This window comes from Medicago truncatula, chromosome 3, assembly GCF_003473485.1.
Source record: "Medicago truncatula cultivar Jemalong A17 chromosome 3, MtrunA17r5.0-ANR, whole genome shotgun sequence".
Taxonomy (NCBI): Eukaryota; Viridiplantae; Streptophyta; class Magnoliopsida; order Fabales; family Fabaceae; genus Medicago; species Medicago truncatula.
Window position 1 is genome coordinate 47,773,036 of NC_053044.1, and position 17,827 is coordinate 47,790,862.

Sequence of the window (17,827 nt, forward strand, 5' to 3'; positions counted from 1 at the left end):
TGACTGGAATATATTTTTCAAATTTGGTTAGAATTCTAAAATCAAACGTTCTTATCTTTGTATTAATTTTTTTATGACCTAACTAATAAATTTATGGCGTTGACTCGTTTCATATTTTTGAGTAATAGAGTGTGGTTTGAGGAATGTGCCCAAGAAAATGAGAAATAAGTGGTTTTGAGGACTTTTTTTATTTTTTTTGAACAAACTTGAGGACTTTTTTTATTTAAAATTGTTTTTGAGGAATATACGAAAGTAACGGTGGGAAAAGGAAAATATTATAAAGTTGAGTGAAGAAATGAAAGTCTATCATTGGAGCAAGGTTGATGAGTGAACAATTAGTCAATCAAAAAATACGTCAGTGATTAGAATACAACTTTTGCACAGCTCATGAAGTCAGGTAAATAGGTAATCAATAATTAGAGCATTTTCAATCAAATATAACATTTTTTATTAATAGCTCTCTCACCTTTACATGCAATAACTGCTCGACGTTTCTGCTTTTAAAATTCCTGGAAATTGGGTAAAGATTTGGAAGTTAAAAGCACCTCCCAAAGTTAAAAACGCCTCACAGGTAGATTCAAATGTAACACAGACGCTTCCTTTCCAAAAAATGACAATCGAGTGGGTATTGACATATGTATTAGAGACGAGGAAGGCATGTTTGTGATTGCAAAAACGAAATGTCTTGAGCACAAGCATGAAGTGGATATTAGAGAAATGTTGGGTTTCTTATCAGCTCTTCAATGGGTTCATGAATCGAGGTTAGGACCAACAGACTTTGAATTAGACTCAGAGAAGGTTGTCGACAACTTTGCGTCTGACATGCAAGATTATACAGAATATGGTGCTATTATCAATGAATGTAAATCCGTATTTAGTCACTATTATGAAAACTCTAGTGTTGAGTTTTTACGAAGACAAGCAAATGAGGTTGTCCATAAGTTAGCAAAGGCGGCTCTATTGTCAGCTAGTTTCCAGCTCCTAATTGAGCCACTTAATTGTATTGAACACATTTTGACTAGTGAAATGATATAATATCTTTTCTTTCAAAAAAAAGTTCTCACCTTTACATCTATTTAGCGCTTGTTTGGTTCAACTTATTTTTAGTCTAGAAGCAATTCTAAAGCTTGAGAATTGAAAAAGACAATTTTTGACATGTTTGGTTCAGCTTTACTAGAGCAATTCTCTTCTCCAAAAGCAATTTTGGCTGAAGCTACAATTCCTAGCTTTTGAGTTAACTAGAATCAATTCTCCATTATATTTTAATCATTACAACTCATTATTTTCCTTTATTATCCTTTATCAATTCTCATTCTTTTTGGTTTGTATTTAATTTGATAAACCAAATTTAATAAAAAAAAAGTAACGAACCAAATTAGCCCAAAAAAATATTTATGGTCAGGAGTTACCAAGTTTTAGATTTTTTTTACGGTTTTTCCGTTCAGATTTACTGTATTTTTTTTTTTCTTTTATGCTATATTTATCATTTTTGGCAACTAGCTCTATTATTATTGTTTAACTTAAATATATTTTATCAAAAAATATGAAATACATAGAACAAATATTTTGTCAAAAAATTTGGTTTAATGATCATATTTATTAATTTTTAAATTAATATATAGAAAAAAATTATTTATTTAAGTTAAATAATATATCTACATTTAGTATTGATCCTACACATACATTTAAAATTATGTCAATTTTAGTAATTATACATTCAAAAGTAATTTTGATCAAAACTATCCAAACAACATTCATTCTATTTAATCAATTTTACATTATCGTATACAAACATAAATCAATTCTCTAAAAAACAATTATGTGAGAATCAATTATATCAGATTTAATTATGCCAGAATCAATTCTATCAAAAGCTGAACCAAACACACGAATTGACTCGTAATTTTAATTTTTAAAATTGACCCAAAAAATTAAAATTTATAAAACTTACCCAAAATACATGACAATGAAATCTTTCATTACCCCATCCAAACAAAAGCATTAAGAAGCGAAAGTAATTTATTGAATCATTTAAATGGCTTAAAATTTTAAATTCTTTAAAATCCCACAACAATGGGGTGTAAATAGCGGTTATCGGGAGCAAAATCGGAGAGACGTTCTATAAGAGGACAGTGAAACTGAATGTAATTTACAACAACAAAAATGGCGGCACAGAACGTTTATCCTTCCTCCTCCACGAGACTTCAGTTTTCCTTTCCTCATTCAAAACTCAACCAACCACGCTTCTCATCGTTCTCGCTTCGAATTCGAAACGCTCGCTTTCAACCCATTATCTCTAGCGCTTCCAATGTTCAACCAAAGAAGCATACTTCCTCATCCACCAGAAACAAAAACCCAAACAATAACAACAACAACGAGAAAAAGAAGAAGAATAACAACAAGAGTAATGATGAAATTGGTGATTCCATTTCCAATTCTTCTTTGCCTCAAATTCCTACGTCACTCCCTAAACCACCGGCTGGTTTCGTTGTAGATGACACTGGCAAGCTTCTTACTTCTTCCATGGACCGACTTGCCACACTTGTTAGTTTTGAATTTCTTGTTATTATGTATTTTTTCTGTTCTGGCAGATTCAATTATGTTTGTGTGTGTGTGTTTGAAGTAGTAATTATGAATCGAATTATGCACGTGGCTGTGGTTAGTTAGTTATTGACGATTTCTGTTATGTTAAGGTACAATCTTTGGTAATTGTAGATTTGATAGGAATATTTAGTATCGTTGTTAATTTTTATAAATTATGTTCTTAGGTTGATCCTGCGAACAACCTTCCTTTGGAATGTGTGATAAAGAGAGTGTTCACGAGTTCTCGAGGAGATGATTGTATGTTGCTATGCCCACTTGACATGTAAGTTAAATGTTCTTAAGGTTTAATTCATGGTCTTGTATGATTACAGTTTATATATCTAAGGTTTTAGGGGTGAAAGACCTGGTGTCTAAATCATATGTATGGTTGTTTTTAGCCTAATGTGAAATCTATGTGATGATTTGGCCCCTCTCGTGACCCAGCACTACGCTAAAAATCTAGGGTTCTGATAATCTTTTTTTTTTAAAAAAAATAATATATTTATTAACTTTAGATTGTGGAATTTTTACTACAGGCCTCTACAAATATTACAGAGCACAGGTGATGGATGGTCAGAAGTAAGTTTCCATTTCGTAGTTGAAGTATCACTTTGCTTGCATTTTCATTGCTGACAATTTAAATAGGACCTTTTAAGTTTTAAAAATAGGACAGACAATTTCTTTTATGATTACGGTTTATATATTCAAGGTTTTAGGGGGTGAAAGAAGTGGTTTCATACCATTTTGTTCACTCCTTTTATAGTACAGCTGTACAAGTCACTCTTGTTAAAGCTCCAAAACAATTTTGACTTTAGTGATGAATGAAACTCATTGCTTGTTATGTGAAAAATAAGAAGACTTTTCTGTACTGGTGTGAGTTTTGAGTCCGAATTCACAACAATTGGCGCCCACTGTGGGGCATAGGAGTGAATTGGTTTAGTGAGTACCATGGGTATACTTGTGGAGCTACTTGGTGTAGTTGGATACAAGGGAAAAGAAAAGGAGATTGGTGGTTGATGGTTAAAGTGACATCATCATCAATTTGAAGTCAAGGTGGAGAATGCTGTTTATGCCTTCTAAATTGAGTTTGGAGAAAGTGAAGAATCGTGACACGCTTTGGCAACCGTGTCACGATTTCGCAATGTTGTGAGTATGTTTTGCTGGGTGTTCAATCGTGACACGATTTTGGGAAAAAGTGACACGATTTTTGGCTTGCTGGGTACGTTTTCAGGATAAGGTTGGTCGTACCTTGGGTCGTACGCACCAAACTTGTCAACGTGACATGATTTTGACAGCTGAAGACTGCTATATAAATGTTCTTTGTAGATTTGAAGGAGAGCTTGAGAGAGAGAAACTTGGGAAATCAAAGGAGGTAACTTTAGGGTTGATTAGAGTTCTCTTGGGTTGGGAAACATTGTAAACACCTTGGGTGAGTGAAAATCATTGAGTGTCTTGTTCATTGGTGAGATTAGGAAAATGGGTAGAAATTAGGGTTGTTCATTGTGAGCTTGTTGAAGCTAATTTCTTGTAAGCCATTTGTATCTCTTTGTAAGAACTTATTGATAGTGGATTGGAGAGATCAATCTCTCCCCCAGATTAGGTCAAGTTGGACCGAACTGGGTCAACAATCTTGTTTCTCTTGTTTCTCTTCTCTCTTTAAGCTCTCCTTCAAAATCTGCAAATAACACATATATAGCAGTCTTCAGCTGTCAAAATCATGCCACGTTTCCCCAAATCGTGACACATTTGGTGTGTACGACCCAAGGTACGACTAACTTTATCTTGAAAACGTACCCAGGAAGCCAAAAATCGTGTCACGTTTTTCCAAAATCGTGTCACGATTGGACACCCTGCAAAACATACTCACGGCATTGCGAAATCGTGACACGGTGACACGATTCTTCACTTTCTCCAAACTCAATTTTGAAGGCATAAACAACACCTATTATGTCTATGCCATGCTTCACAGCCAACCATTGCATATAAAGTTCTAAAGTCTATATAAATAAGGATGATTTTGTAAGGCAATTGACAACCTAAATTAAAACTTCGGCAAATCTCCATGAAATGGTCAAATAATTTGATTAAGTTAAAATCTTATATTTTGACAAAAGAGAATGACATCTGTTGATTAGACACATCTATGTAGCCAAACCTAGCTAATGAGAAAATCCTTTTGTTTTTGCAGTCGTTGTTGTTAAATCTTCTTTCAGATTCATGTTTTCTTTCCATGTTTTTAGGTCAGTTACGAGGAGCTTGAGTCTCTTCTGCCTGCTGCTTCCTTTGCACTTGCCAAATTACGCATGCATCTGATTTATAGTGGGTATGCCTATGTCAGTCTTTTTTCATGACAAAGAAAGTTATAAAATTAACTATTGTGCTTGATGACTAAATATTTCTCTCTCTCGTATTAGATACTGTTTTACCGCTCGTGGTGGTTTTTGTTACTCAGAAGAAGACATCTTTGACTTTCATGCAGGCAAGGAATTCTTTGCTCTTTCTTTTCATTAAACTATGTTCTAACTTCTAACACCAGAGGATAAACAAAAAAGTTGTTATATTTAGATTATTGTGGAAGATTTTATAGTTCACAACATGGCTGTTAATACTGTTGAGATTCTATATATAGTTTATGGGTGCTAATTACATCATGCTTTTGACATTATATCTGATCAGTTGATCACTAAAAGCTTGAAATTGTTTGGATACATCCTAGTCAGAGCCTGTCCCTTCTATTTATTCACCTCGCTTTGGGTTCGAAGCCACCTCTGAACTCTCTGATGGCGATATAGCCCTACAAAAAAAATATTTTACAGGGTAAAAGCAAAAAATTGTATATTTACAAGGACTAAAAACATACTTATCATACTCATTATAATTAGGGAATTCTAAAGTGATAATATGCTTCATAACCATTTGAATTGGACACCCAAAATTTAATGGCTGATGTTTTCCATTTTTTAGATGGTAAAGATGATGGCTTGGCAACTGAGGGTGTAGAAATCACACACTTCAATCAGGTAATCTCAACTTCAATTGCATAAACCGATAAACATGTTATCGCATCCTCACAGTTCAATTAGGTAATTTGTAAAATTAAAATTTGATTTATTATCAAATATTTATACTACATCCTCAAATTTGCATTGGTATACTATACTTCACAACTGTACGAGAATAAAAATTAGCCTACTTCGTTGGATGGTTGTTTGTTCCCAATCATGTATGCTTTCCTCTCTTCTATGAATCAATATTGTTTATACCAACAGAATTAAATTTTGAACTGAAAAAGTTGCTCTGAGCTTTTATTTTATCGTGAATCTAACTATCCACAGTCACGAAGAGTCGTACTTTTTGTTAAGACAAATTTCCTGTGCATTTCCCCCCTTCTAATTTAATACGTTTTCTAAAGTAACATCTAACATGTTACTAAATGCTAACACTATTTGAAATAAAGCGGATGGTAACTTATTGGAATTTTGTTGCAGGAAGCAGCGCACTACATGATATATACACCATCTGATCCACTGCTTTTTGTTGCTGCAAAGGTAATCCTCCACGTTCAAGTTTGTTAGAGCAACTATTGCCTCTGTTAAACAGTGGCATCACTCCATTTACCTGTGACATTTTCTCTCTACCAAATGCATTTTATAGTCACCGGAAATTGAAGTACTCCTACATTTTACAGTGGAGTGAAAACTGTTCAGAATACCTATGTGAATTTAGTATTATATTGTTTCCACAATCCACGGTTTATTTATTGGACATGACAAACCAGTGTTCTAAAGCTGATCATAAATTTATCTTTGCAGGATCAGAATGGAATGCTACAAATCGCTGATGATGTAAGTAGGCACTCTCCACTCATTACAGAGTCTGGCCACTATTTCCTTCTCAGCTCCCATGTATTTTTTATCAGTGTAGGGGATACAAATTCTAATTTGATAATCTCTTGGGTCGCTAATTTCATTTTATGAACAGGAATTACTTGAGGATCCTGCTGTCATTAGCGCCATAGATGAAGAGACTGAATTTAATGCCTTGGTGGTATGTGATTTAATCTTCCAAAGTAACATTTTTCTTTGGTTATAACGTTTGACTCCACTCATTTCTGTATGTGTTCCCTTACACACAGGAGGAAGAAGCCGCACTCCTTGACTCACTGTTGGGTAAAAGATAATCATATATACTCATTGTAGCAGACTGCCCTACTGTTTCCATTTTAGTTCTTCATCTGGATTGCCCCACTTTTGGGTCTGAATGCAGAGTTTTGTGGGTAGATCGGCTTCTTTTGTGTACATGATCAATTTTGTATTTATGCAGTATGTATATTTTAGTATGGATTGAGGACTGGAACAGTTTTATTATGGCCCCTTGTTTTAGTGAGAGTTGAAAGAAAAAAACAGTCACAGCCCCTTGTTTTAGGAGTAAGTTTTCACAATTTTACTGTTAAATCGATCGTGTTTATTGTATCTTGTTATTTTAGAAGTTTAAAATTACTACTCTATATTTACCTCAAATTTTTGTCGATAATGCATTCATGGTTTTAAATTAAACTCTCAACTTTATATTTTGTTTTTCCTAAAAAAACTGTATATTTTGTTGAGTAGTGATATATTGACAACCATTTGTGACAACTTTGTTGACAATTTTTATTTTCTCTCTTCTCATTGGTCCAAAACAATAGAGAGAGAAAAAGGAAGAGAGAGAATAAAAATATAATGTGAGTATGAGAGAGAAAGTTGTCAAAAAGTTGTAATAAAGTGGTTGTACAAATATCATTTCTCTATTTTGTTTATATTTTTTGGGGTCAAAACGTAAAGGAGTTTCTATGGTCTCAACGTAGAAAAAACTGGACAATGGTCCATTTTTAAAATAAAAAAAAAAAACACTTAAATCACCTACTAGATTTTTGTTTTGTTTTGGTTACAAAGCTAAAAGAGAAAGAAAGGGAGAAAGGAACTAAGTTCCTGCAAAGTCTGCAATGAGAAGATTTGATAAGCCAGCCTGTTGGAGGAGATGTATGAATCATAAGCTTTAAAGAAAAAGCATCAAACTTGGTTAGAAATGAGAATATGAACAAGAGAAATGAATCCATGCAGCAAAAAGCAACTTGGAGGTTCAACCCTTTGGCCATTAACATCCTCTAATGAATTGTATTAAAAGTGATTTAAAAAACTAAAAAAATAGGTAGTTAGTGTTTTTTTTTTTTTTTTTTAAATCGATATCCGATTCAAAGATCGATTAATCGAGATGATTCAATCTACTCAATTTCACTGTCCATTTTCAAGACCCATTTAAAGTTAAAGCAAAATTCGATACTACTTAATTATTTATCATCTTATTTCATATATTTGCCTATTTTCAATAAATAACTAATAATAACATCGGAAAAACATAATTAGCGTTGTATTAAACTTTTAAAATGATAAATAAATGTAAACTAAAAGTTTCTCCAAATGCCACAATTAAAATGAGTGGACGAACCATTTCAAAAATCATTTTGGTTTGCATTTGAGTGGCTTACTTCAAATTACTAAAGAAATGAAATGATTTAAAAATACTTTTTTTATGAGGGAAAATGATTTAAAAATACTAGTATTTGTTAATGTAGGAAAATAATAATTTGATAGAAATTAGTGAGCATTGAGCGCTACACTACCCAGGTTCTTCCACTGTCCGAATCTTACAACTTTCATTTCCAGATTCATTTGCTATGACATTCTGAAATAATGACTAACCAAACGCTGCGTTTCACACTCCTTCTTCTTCTCTGCACCACCGTCTTCTCCTGGAAGAAAGATGAATTCCGTAACTGCAACCAAACCCCATTCTGCAAACGCGCTCGATCTCGCTCCCCCGGTTCCTCTGACCTCATCGCCACCCACGTCACCATCTCCGACGGTGATCTCACCGCTAACCTAATCCCCAAATCCCAACCCGATTCATCAAAACCCTTACTCCTCACTCTCTCCGTTCATCAAGACGGAATCCTCCGTCTCATCATCGACGAAAACGAACACTCTTCCTCCAAGAAACGCTTCCACGTCCCCGACGTCGTCGTTTCTCAATTCGCCAACACCAAACTCTGGCTTCCTCGCATCAATTCAGAAGATCTAAACGGTCCTTCTTCTTCTGTCTACCTCTCCGACGGTTACTCCGCTGTAATCCGTCACGATCCTTTTGAGCTTTTCATCCGCGACGATAACTCTGGTGACCGGGTAATTTCCATTAACTCACACGGTTTATTCGATTTTGAACAGTTGAGAGAGAAAAACGAAGATGAAAATTGGGAAGAGAGTTTCCGAACACATACCGATAAAAGACCATACGGTCCTCAATCGATTAGCTTCGATGTTTCGTTCTATGATGCTGATTTTGTTTATGGTATTCCCGAACGTGCTACCAGTCTTGCTTTGAAACCTACCAGAGGGCCTAATGTTGAAGAATCTGAACCTTATAGGTTATTCAATTTGGATGTTTTTGAATATATTCATGATTCGCCCTTTGGACTTTACGGTTCGATTCCGTTCATGCTTTCTCACGGTAAGGGGAGGGGGACTAATGGTTTTTTCTGGCTGAACGCCGCGGAGATGCAAATTGATGTTCTTGCCTCTGGTTGGGATGCTGAGTCGGGGATTTCGCTTCCTACTTCGCAGAATAGGATTGATACTATGTGGATGAGTGAAGCTGGTGTTGTTGATGCTTTTTTCTTTGTTGGGCCGCGGCCGAAAGATGTTTTGAGACAGTATGCTGCTGTGACGGGAGGTTCGGCATTGCCTCAGATGTTTGCGGTGGCTTATCATCAGTGTCGGTGGAATTATCGTGATGAGGAGGATGTTAAGAATGTTGATGCAAAGTTCGATGAATATGATATTCCTTATGATGTTTTGTGGCTTGATATTGAACATACTGACGGGAAGAGGTATTTTACTTGGGATAGAGTTCTTTTCCCTAATCCTGAGGAGATGCAGAAGAAATTGGATGGTAAGGGAAGGCGCATGGTTACCATCGTGGATCCTCATATTAAGAGAGATGAGAATTTTCATCTGCATAAGGAGGCGTCAGAGAAAGGGTATTACACTAAGGATTCCAGTGGGAATGATTTTGATGGTTGGTGCTGGCCTGGTTCTTCGTCTTACCCGGATACTTTGAACCCCGAAATTAGGTCATGGTGGGCTGATAAGTTTTCTTATCAAAGTTATGTGGGTTCAACTCCTTCACTTTACATATGGAATGATATGAACGAACCTTCTGTCTTTAATGGTCCTGAGGTATGTCTATTATTTCAAAGATTCTTCTTTTTGTTGTGGTCGTTGTTGTTTCAATTCAAGGTACATTCATATATTCATGCATTTTGATTTGGGAAAAAGAAAATAAATAATGTGATAGTAATTTGTGAGGAACTCAGTCGTAACTTTCACTATCAATTTCCATGATAATCATGAATATATGAGTACGACATGGAAATCTTGCGATCCACCAAAATTATGAAGACTTGCATTTCTTGTATATGATAGGGAGATTTGTTAACAAGTTATGCACATATTGACTTTTAATTGTTAGTGACTCATAATTTAGGATTAGCTATCGAACAACTGTTACTTCTACAACATATAGTCCAGCAAAAGATAGAATACTTGTTTGAAAATCAGTAGTGCCCAACATCATCATACTTACTAACAACTGTTACTTCTACAACATATAGTCCAGCAAAAGATAGAATACTTGTTTGAAAATCAGTAGTGGCCAACATCATCATACTTACTAGTTGCCCCATCATCATTAATGTGCTTTAGCGGTTGTAACGCCAAAATAGTAGCTCGTCTTCTGTATCCAATCACACTCAAAAGAGGAGAAGGAATAACTAAATTTCCCAAACTGACTGAAGATTTGATTGGATGCATGTTTGCTTGACCATTCTCGCGTCCCAGTGCGTGTCCACTGTGAACATATACTCCCTCTGTCCCTATATGTAAACCCCTTTTGTTATTTTCACATTTTTTAAGAAAAGTTGTTAGTGTAGTTAATTGTCTAATTTTTGTGTTAATATTACCAAATTGTCCTTTGTTTCTATGTGTATTAAATTTGACTTTTTATATTTCAAGATAAGTTAGTACTATTAATTAGGGGTATGTTTAGGAAAATAATATAAATGCATCTAGGAATTTGAAAAGGGGTTTACATTTAGGTACAAATTTTTAGTCAAATGGGTGTTTACATATTGGGACGGAGGGAGTAGAAGCAAGAAATTGTTAAGTTGGCCAAACTCACCTTCACACCGTGAAAAAGTTACCTTCCAAACACATGCTAAGATTATATGATGGAGATTCTGAAATTTGGTTGAGCCCCTGTGAAGCTAAACCAATATTGATTAATAGATCAGTTAGAAAAAAATGATACGTTGCTACAATTGTCGGATATTCCATTATGCTGAATTCACCCACAATGACCCGAAATTTTATAGTGAAGCAACTTGTGGTTGGTATCCCGTGTCCTCAATTCTGACTCTTCACTTCTCACAATGTCTATTTCATATAATTTAAATTTGGTCACTTGAGAAGAAGAGCCTGGATCTGTGGGTTACTTTTAATGCATGCATCTACTGTGCATTGGTGACATTATGAAACTGAAGATATGATTGCTTACATTGTATCCAGGTGACAATGCCTAGAGATGCCTTACATTATGGAGGTGTGGAACATCGGGAGTTGCATAATGCCTATGGGTATTACTTCCACATGGCAACATCTGAAGGGCTATTGAAGCGTGGTGAAGGGAAAGACAGGCCATTTGTTTTGTCAAGAGCATTGTTTGCCGGAAGTCAAAGGTATGGTGCAATTTGGACTGGCGATAACTCTGCCGATTGGGATCACCTTAGAGTTTCCGTTCCTATGGTTTTGACCCTCGGTCTTACCGGGATGTCATTCTCTGGTCAGTCACATCCTTCTTATGATGCATGGATCATTTTTTTTTTATTCTTTTCTTCACATATTCAGAGACAGTGTACTTTTTTGCACGAGTTGAGATTTTTTTATTCTTTCATGAACTTTATGCAGGTGCTGATGTTGGTGGGTTTTTTGGGAATCCGGATCCTGAGTTATTGGTCCGCTGGTACCAGTTAGGAGCTTACTATCCTTTCTTTAGGGCCCATGCCCATCACGACACAAAAAGACGAGAACCATGGTTGTTTGGGTAGGATTGAAATACTTTTAAGTTCTTTTTTTTGGCCCAAAGTCAATATATCATTAGTTTTTTTTGGCACCCCCTTCATTTTATACTTATTCAACAAAGATAAAAAACAGTGATTTTTTAACCATTATTTTCCTTGCCATTAAGAGCTGTTTTCCCTTTTCAAAAGTGATTTTATAGAAGGACTTTACCAAGGGATGAACCACTGTACAAATCTTAGATATAAATTAATAGTAGTCATATTCTATAAAATGAAGTCATAATAAATGTTCACGAGTTTTCACTCTTAGACTTTTCCCCACTTGCTCATGGGGGTTAAGTGAATAGCGACATTGATTGAATCATAAGTATTGAATTTGATACAGATGCACCAAACCTACCTACTGTATTTCCCTTGACCGTTAAATGGATCCTGAATTGTGTGGGAATCTGTTTGTCAATATTGCGAATTAATTGTCGTTCTACTTCTGATACTGCAGAGAACGAAAAACAGAATTAATTAGGGATGCTATACATGTTCGTTATGCACTTCTCCCATATTACTACACATTATTCAGGGAGGCTAACACTACTGGCGTTCCTGTGGCTCGCCCATTATGGATGGAATTCCCATCTGATGAAGCTACTTTTAGCAATGATGAAGCTTTCATGGTCGGGAGCAGTATTTTAGTGCAAGGGATCTATACTGAGGTGCTTTAGTCACTTTGCAAATACATATATGTTTTCTTTCAGCTAATAATTCCCTTCTTTTTTGTGATCCTTAATTAAAGTTTTTATAATTCGTCAATTCTTGCAGCGAGCCAAGCATGCATCAGTCTATCTGCCTGGAAAACAATCGTGGTATGATCTAAGAACTGGAACTGTGTACAAGGGAGGGGTGACACACAAGTTAGATGTTACAGAGGAGAGCATTCCTGCTTTCCAGAGAGCTGGAACCATTCTAACGAGGAAGGACCGGTTTCGGCGAAGTTCCAGTCAGATGACAAATGATCCCTTCACTCTGGTAGGTTTTCAGGCTGATTTTATGTATTTTTTGTGAATTTGTTTGAATACCATATGTTTCCCCTGAAAAATACTTGTTCTTGCCTTTTCTGTTTGTTTCCATATTACTAGGTTTTTGACTGTTATGTTTCTATTCATGGCCTTTGTTGACAATATGGATGTTTATGCTAGTTGAATCCTGATGCTTCTTGGTATCAGGCCCTCAGCAGTCCAGGACGAGAATATGTCCAGGCCCACATATCTACCATGTAGATTTTGAATGGGCACATATAATATGCTTTTTGACAATTTTAGTCTACTTGAAGGATGTAAACTGAATGACTTTAAATAGAAAATTCTACTCCGTGCCTGCATGTGTGTACATCCTAGCAAGAAAAAAGTCATTTGATTATGAGTAACCTTGTCATTTGTTGCATTCCATCCAAAAAATGGCTGCCTGTATTCTGTATGATTGAGTTGGGAAATACTGCGTGGCTGTACCTTATTACCTTTTGTAACTAGTGACAGTTATGGAGAGTAGTCTACTAGTTTGCTTGGTGATAAGATTATTATGGTTCTGTGTTTTGCAGGTTGTAGCTCTGAATAGTTCCCAAGCAGCTGAAGGTGAATTGTACATTGATGATGGCAGCAGTTTTGGTTTTCTAGAAGGTGCCTTTATCCATAGACGTTTTATTTTTGCAAATGGGAAACTTTCTTCTGTAGACCTGGCACCTACTTCTGGTGGAAATGTTCGTCATACATCAGATGTTGTTATTGAGAGGATTATCGTGCTAGGTCATGCTCATGGCTCAAAGAATGCACTGATTGAGACCTCAAATCAAAAAGTTGATATAGAACTTGGACCGCTTTGGGTTCAAAGGGCACATTCACCAGCTTTCATGACCATACGTAAACCCAATGTCCGTGTTGCAGAAGATTGGACTATCAAAATTTTGTAACTGGTAGTGGAAAATATTTGGTTCTTTAGTTGAGTTGATATGAAGTTCAACTGCAAAAGTTAGGATAAGGAGAAAAGAAGTCTTGAAGAATGGCTGTGCACAAATACAATTTCAGCGGCTTGTTTAGTGACTTAGGATTTGAGAATTTGAGAGATGTATGCTTGGAACTTGTGAATCCAATGTAGCCTACGGACTTAATTTGGTAACGATAATTTTTATCATCTGGAATGGTCATCTGTGTTGGCTTTTATAAAGTACATTGATAAATGTAATAATGTTACTTTATATAAGTTCCTTGCAAAATCAAATTAGTTAGTTATTTTGACAGGAGTCAAATTTGTTAGTTAGTTCTGGCTAATGCATTTGTACCGAGTATTTCAGAATATTGGATAAACAGTGTTTATCGGTACTCGTGTGATTCAGCTTTCACATAAATAAACTAATTAGCGTCCTTGTGTCTAGGTATATTCATTCAGCCACCATGTGTTGCTAGCTGAAGAGCGTGTGTGAGTGTGACTAAATTCTCCCTAGCTGTGCTGCCTCTATTGCACTCTACTCTTCATATAGAGACTTCATCATTATCAATAAAATGTCACACATAAGAATGGCACATTGAAGCCAACACAATAATGGTCACCCACAAATTCAAGGGAAATCGTGCATCTAACATTGTCATGCCTCTGATAGGTAAATGCGAACAAGAATGAGATAGTTCGTCCTCAATTCATCAATTTGTCGTGGTTGTGCACAAATTCTTTTGGCCGCTACAGATTGCTGATGTGCGCACGAGAAGATGTGTCGCATGTGTTATTTGGAAGATGAACATTGCAATGCATTTTGAACTTTAAGTTTAAACTATTTCATGTTTGCAGACACGGTGATTGTTGAAAAGCCCCTCGCCAACCTCTGCCCCCTCTACCAAACTCATGGATTCCAAACATGTTGCGAGCTTAACCAAATTCGAGATCACTCATAACCGATTTGACCATGCATACGTCAAAAAAAAAAAAAAAAAAACCTACAACTAGATGGAATCAAAGACTGTAAATCTCCTTTGCCATTGACCACATGTGAAAAATATCAGTATAGGTGTTAGACTTTGGATATTAATTTGATAACCTCCTTTTAAGTTACGACCTCTTAAATGTCTTACTTGTTGTTGGAGACTTGAAGTTTGTTTGGTTATTTATGTTAGTTTTAAAAAGGTGGATAGAGAATATTACAACACTAGCTGAATCTATCTATAATGATCTGTTCTCCTTAATGAATATGTTTGTTTAAACTTCAAAATAAATTAGGGGAACAAAGATGCAATTAAACCAATAATTAAATATAAAAAATGGCATGGCTTCAAATTGTTGGATATTATATGCTATGCAACATAGAGTTGTCACCACAAATTTGTCCAAAAACCAGGCTATATATAATTTCCATATATTATCTAATGGAGAGAGCATATTAAGTCAAGGCTAAGATATCATATACATTGATTAACTATCCATTTTCCAAGAGAAATTCTAAACTGTATAAAATTACTTGAAAGACAAGCTATATGATAAAGCTATCTCTTAATTAATCTTAATCCATCTTCTTCTCTGATAATTGGGGTTTGTTGAGAGACACAGATCGCTTATCTTCTGCACTCTTGGCATAAATCTCTCCTCTTTCTTGGAAATACCTCTCAAAAGCTCTTGGAAGGAACCTTGGTATCAAGAATACACATAGATTGATTGAGAAATAAGCCAGATTCGCCACCGCTAGACCCTTCCCAAACCAATACCATGCTGTGTCCTGCAGTATGCAAACATACATCTGAATTATATAAATAGTAACATCTTTATCTCTAATTAAACTAGGGATGGTCCTCATTAAAAAATAACGGGGACCCAACTTTTGAAATTATATAGTTTTTTTATCTTAACCCGAAAGGCACCTAATAATCCAAGTAAAGTCTAACTAAAGTTAGGATCAAACTCGAGCGTTAACCTTAAATAAGCTTAAATTTAGGTAGAATTGCATCCGAGTTTGATAGCTGACTGAAACAATCTTTGACCAGACTTTACTTAAGACTTTGAAAGTGAATTTTAAGACTTTGAAAGCTTAAAGTAACACCAAGAATCTGAAAGTGAATTTTAAGTAATTTTTACAAGTAAAAACATACTTAACACTTAAACTAATATAGAACTAGAATAAAAAATATTGACGAAACGAATTAGAGAAATGGAAATAAATGACCTGAAAGCGTGCATTAGCGGGAAAAGTCTTGTTAAGCCAAACATCATTGATCCAATCAATATCAACAAAGATCCTTCTAATAGTATAAATCATAGGAACCAAAGCTCTAACAGGTGGTGAAAATAGAGACAAACTGCTAATAATATTCTCAGTCAATATCTGAAAAGAAAGCAAGAAAAGATGCGGTGTTGCAGAACGCACAGCATGTTGATCACCTCTTGCAAACCCTCCAAGAACATAAGCTAGTGGCAAAAACAAGCCAATAGTTGTTCCAACAATAATATACATTCTGAACATGCTACTTACTTGGAAAATCTCTTGTTGTTGTGAATTTGATGTAGTAGAAGGAGATGATGGAAATGCGTAACGTGCAAGTGCTAAGATGTATGCAGAGGCAAGAGCTGGAAAAACTAGATCAAGAAGAGGAACAAGACCACTTGCTGAGAAAACTAATATGAATGCTACAAGTTGAAGCTCTATTACACGTAATGAACCCATCATTCCACCTGCAGAAGGTGCTTCTGATCGCTGGTTTGCTTTTGTGCCTGGAGTTTGTGGTGCTGTTGGAGGAGCTGTTGCTACAGATACACCAGACATCTTCTTTTCACTGATCAAAGGTTAATTAATTAGCAATTAGTTCCTTAGTTAGTGTACCACATTTTATTATGATAGCTAAATTTAAGAATATAATGCATGCATGCATGCGTGCATTTGAGAGACAATGACAATCATCAATTCAAAATTCAAGATAGAAATTATTTGATAAGTAAGACAATGCATTGTTACTTACAACTGGAAGAACCAAAAGGTGATGAAAATGAGAAATTGAGAAGGAAAATTCAGATTATTATTATTGCTGGGATTAAGAAAAGGAAAATAACGAGGTTATAGGAAAAGTTGAAATGAAAAAGAGAAGAAACTAAGGAGAAGAGATGTAGGTTAGTTTTTTTACTTACAAGTGAAAATGAAATGATGAGAAGAGAAGAGGAAGAATTGTTGGTTCAAAAAAAAGAAAGGCGTTGGAGTAGGAGTTTGTGATGATCCAAAATTTGGTGAACAAAAGATAAACCATTGGAACGTGTAATGTAGCATGCACAACACTTGTTTCTCTTCCATGTCGTCAATGACCTATGTTATGCACGTGTTACATTTTAGTTCCATTTGATTTTATTTGATTTGAGTTGGTTAGCTACACTGAAATAAACAATTTCTATGTAGATTAGCTTTTTATAATGGGTCTAGCTAACAAATGCACTTAGGACAGTAGTTAAGGATTAACAAATGGAAATAATTGATAAATTATATGTTGAAAAAATTATTTTTTAATATTTTAATATGTTGAATACACAACTTCCGAAATAAATGTTTAACTTTAAACTTCTTATCAAGTGTCCAATAATTTGTACATTTTCTTGAAGAGAGACCTTGTAAGATATATAAAAAAAATAAGTGTTTGGATGGAAAATGGATAAGCATCCTATTTCATAGCAGCATGTCCTTATCCTCATGACAAACATTTGCTCCCGTGAATTCTGCTCTTGCCGACTCACACCAAACTACAACATAACATAAGTCTCTTTCAATTTCAAATAACGATTTGGTACATTATCTTATTTTTTTTCCATGATATTTTGATTTTTTTATCCGTTTTCATATACATTTTTAAACTTTAGATCTAAAATTCATGTACAAATATCGGTGAAGAATTATATATATATTTGACGACTGAGAGCTCATACAGGGAAAAAAAAACTTTAATTTAAAATTTGAAAATTTATATACAAACATATCAAATAGATCAAAATAACGTAAAAAAAAAAAATGAAAGATTAAATAAGTACTTGAAATTAACTTGAGAGACCTTATCAATTAAAAAG

The 17,827-nt window shown here is 35.0% G+C and overlaps 3 protein-coding genes across 4 annotated transcripts; 2 read left to right on the top strand and 1 right to left on the bottom strand.

Moving 5' to 3' along the window:
* The first annotated feature begins 2,116 nt into the window (after nucleotides 1–2,116).
* LOC11420733 (uncharacterized) lies at nucleotides 2,117–7,103 on the top strand. Its single transcript, XM_003602625.4, has 10 exons — nucleotides 2,117–2,544; nucleotides 2,769–2,866; nucleotides 3,120–3,162; nucleotides 4,824–4,906; nucleotides 4,998–5,062; nucleotides 5,548–5,603; nucleotides 6,072–6,131; nucleotides 6,396–6,428; nucleotides 6,565–6,630; nucleotides 6,719–7,103. The coding sequence occupies exons 1-10, from the start codon at nucleotides 2,164–2,166 to the stop codon at nucleotides 6,761–6,763; spliced, it is 930 nt and encodes a 309-aa protein (XP_003602673.2). The 5' UTR covers nucleotides 2,117–2,163; the 3' UTR covers nucleotides 6,764–7,103.
* Nucleotides 7,104–8,211: 1,108 nt separating this feature from the next.
* Nucleotides 8,212–14,045, top strand: LOC11424998 (probable glucan 1,3-alpha-glucosidase). The gene is made up of 6 exons (XM_003602626.4): nucleotides 8,212–9,857; nucleotides 11,244–11,517; nucleotides 11,643–11,778; nucleotides 12,255–12,465; nucleotides 12,572–12,778; nucleotides 13,347–14,045. Exons 1-6 carry the CDS (start codon nucleotides 8,316–8,318, stop codon nucleotides 13,713–13,715), a joined length of 2,739 nt encoding a protein of 912 aa, XP_003602674.1. The 5' UTR covers nucleotides 8,212–8,315; the 3' UTR covers nucleotides 13,716–14,045.
* A 1,015-nt stretch (nucleotides 14,046–15,060) lies between these two features.
* On the bottom strand, nucleotides 15,061–17,062 carry LOC11435044 (uncharacterized). 2 transcript variants are annotated; one of them, XM_024779201.2, is made up of 3 exons: nucleotides 16,907–17,062; nucleotides 15,951–16,557; nucleotides 15,061–15,506 (listed from the first exon to the last, which is right to left on the bottom strand). In XM_024779201.2, exons 1-3 carry the CDS (start codon nucleotides 17,020–17,022, stop codon nucleotides 15,294–15,296), a joined length of 936 nt encoding a protein of 311 aa, XP_024634969.1. In that variant the 5' UTR covers nucleotides 17,023–17,062; the 3' UTR covers nucleotides 15,061–15,293. The 2 variants fall into 2 exon arrangements, with proteins under 2 accessions (XP_024634969.1, XP_024634970.1); XM_024779202.2 differs by lacking the exon at nucleotides 16,907–17,062 and adding an exon at nucleotides 16,741–16,880 and having other exon boundaries at nucleotides 15,134–15,506.
* Between the last annotated feature and the right edge of the window lie 765 nt (nucleotides 17,063–17,827).

Coding starts and splice junctions, on each gene's coding strand:
- LOC11420733 (XM_003602625.4), top strand. CDS start 2,164: ATGGCGGCACAGAACGTTTATCCTTCCTCCTCCACGAGACTTCAGTTT. Junction 6,132..6,395: donor TGCTTTTTGTTGCTGCAAAG/GTAATCCTCCAC, acceptor TTATCTTTGCAG/GATCAGAATGGAATGCTACA. Junction 6,631..6,718: donor CTGAATTTAATGCCTTGGTG/GTATGTGATTTA, acceptor CCTTACACACAG/GAGGAAGAAGCCGCACTCCT.
- LOC11424998 (XM_003602626.4), top strand. CDS start 8,316: ATGACTAACCAAACGCTGCGTTTCACACTCCTTCTTCTTCTCTGCACC. Junction 9,858..11,243: donor CTGTCTTTAATGGTCCTGAG/GTATGTCTATTA, acceptor CATTGTATCCAG/GTGACAATGCCTAGAGATGC. Junction 11,518..11,642: donor TACCGGGATGTCATTCTCTG/GTCAGTCACATC, acceptor AACTTTATGCAG/GTGCTGATGTTGGTGGGTTT.
- LOC11435044 (XM_024779201.2), bottom strand. CDS start 17,022: ATGGTTTATCTTTTGTTCACCAAATTTTGGATCATCACAAACTCCTAC. Junction 16,558..16,906: donor TCATCATTTCATTTTCACTT/GTAAGTAAAAAA, acceptor ACCTTTGATCAG/TGAAAAGAAGATGTCTGGTG. Junction 15,507..15,950: donor CCGCTAATGCACGCTTTCAG/GTCATTTATTTC, acceptor TGCATACTGCAG/GACACAGCATGGTATTGGTT.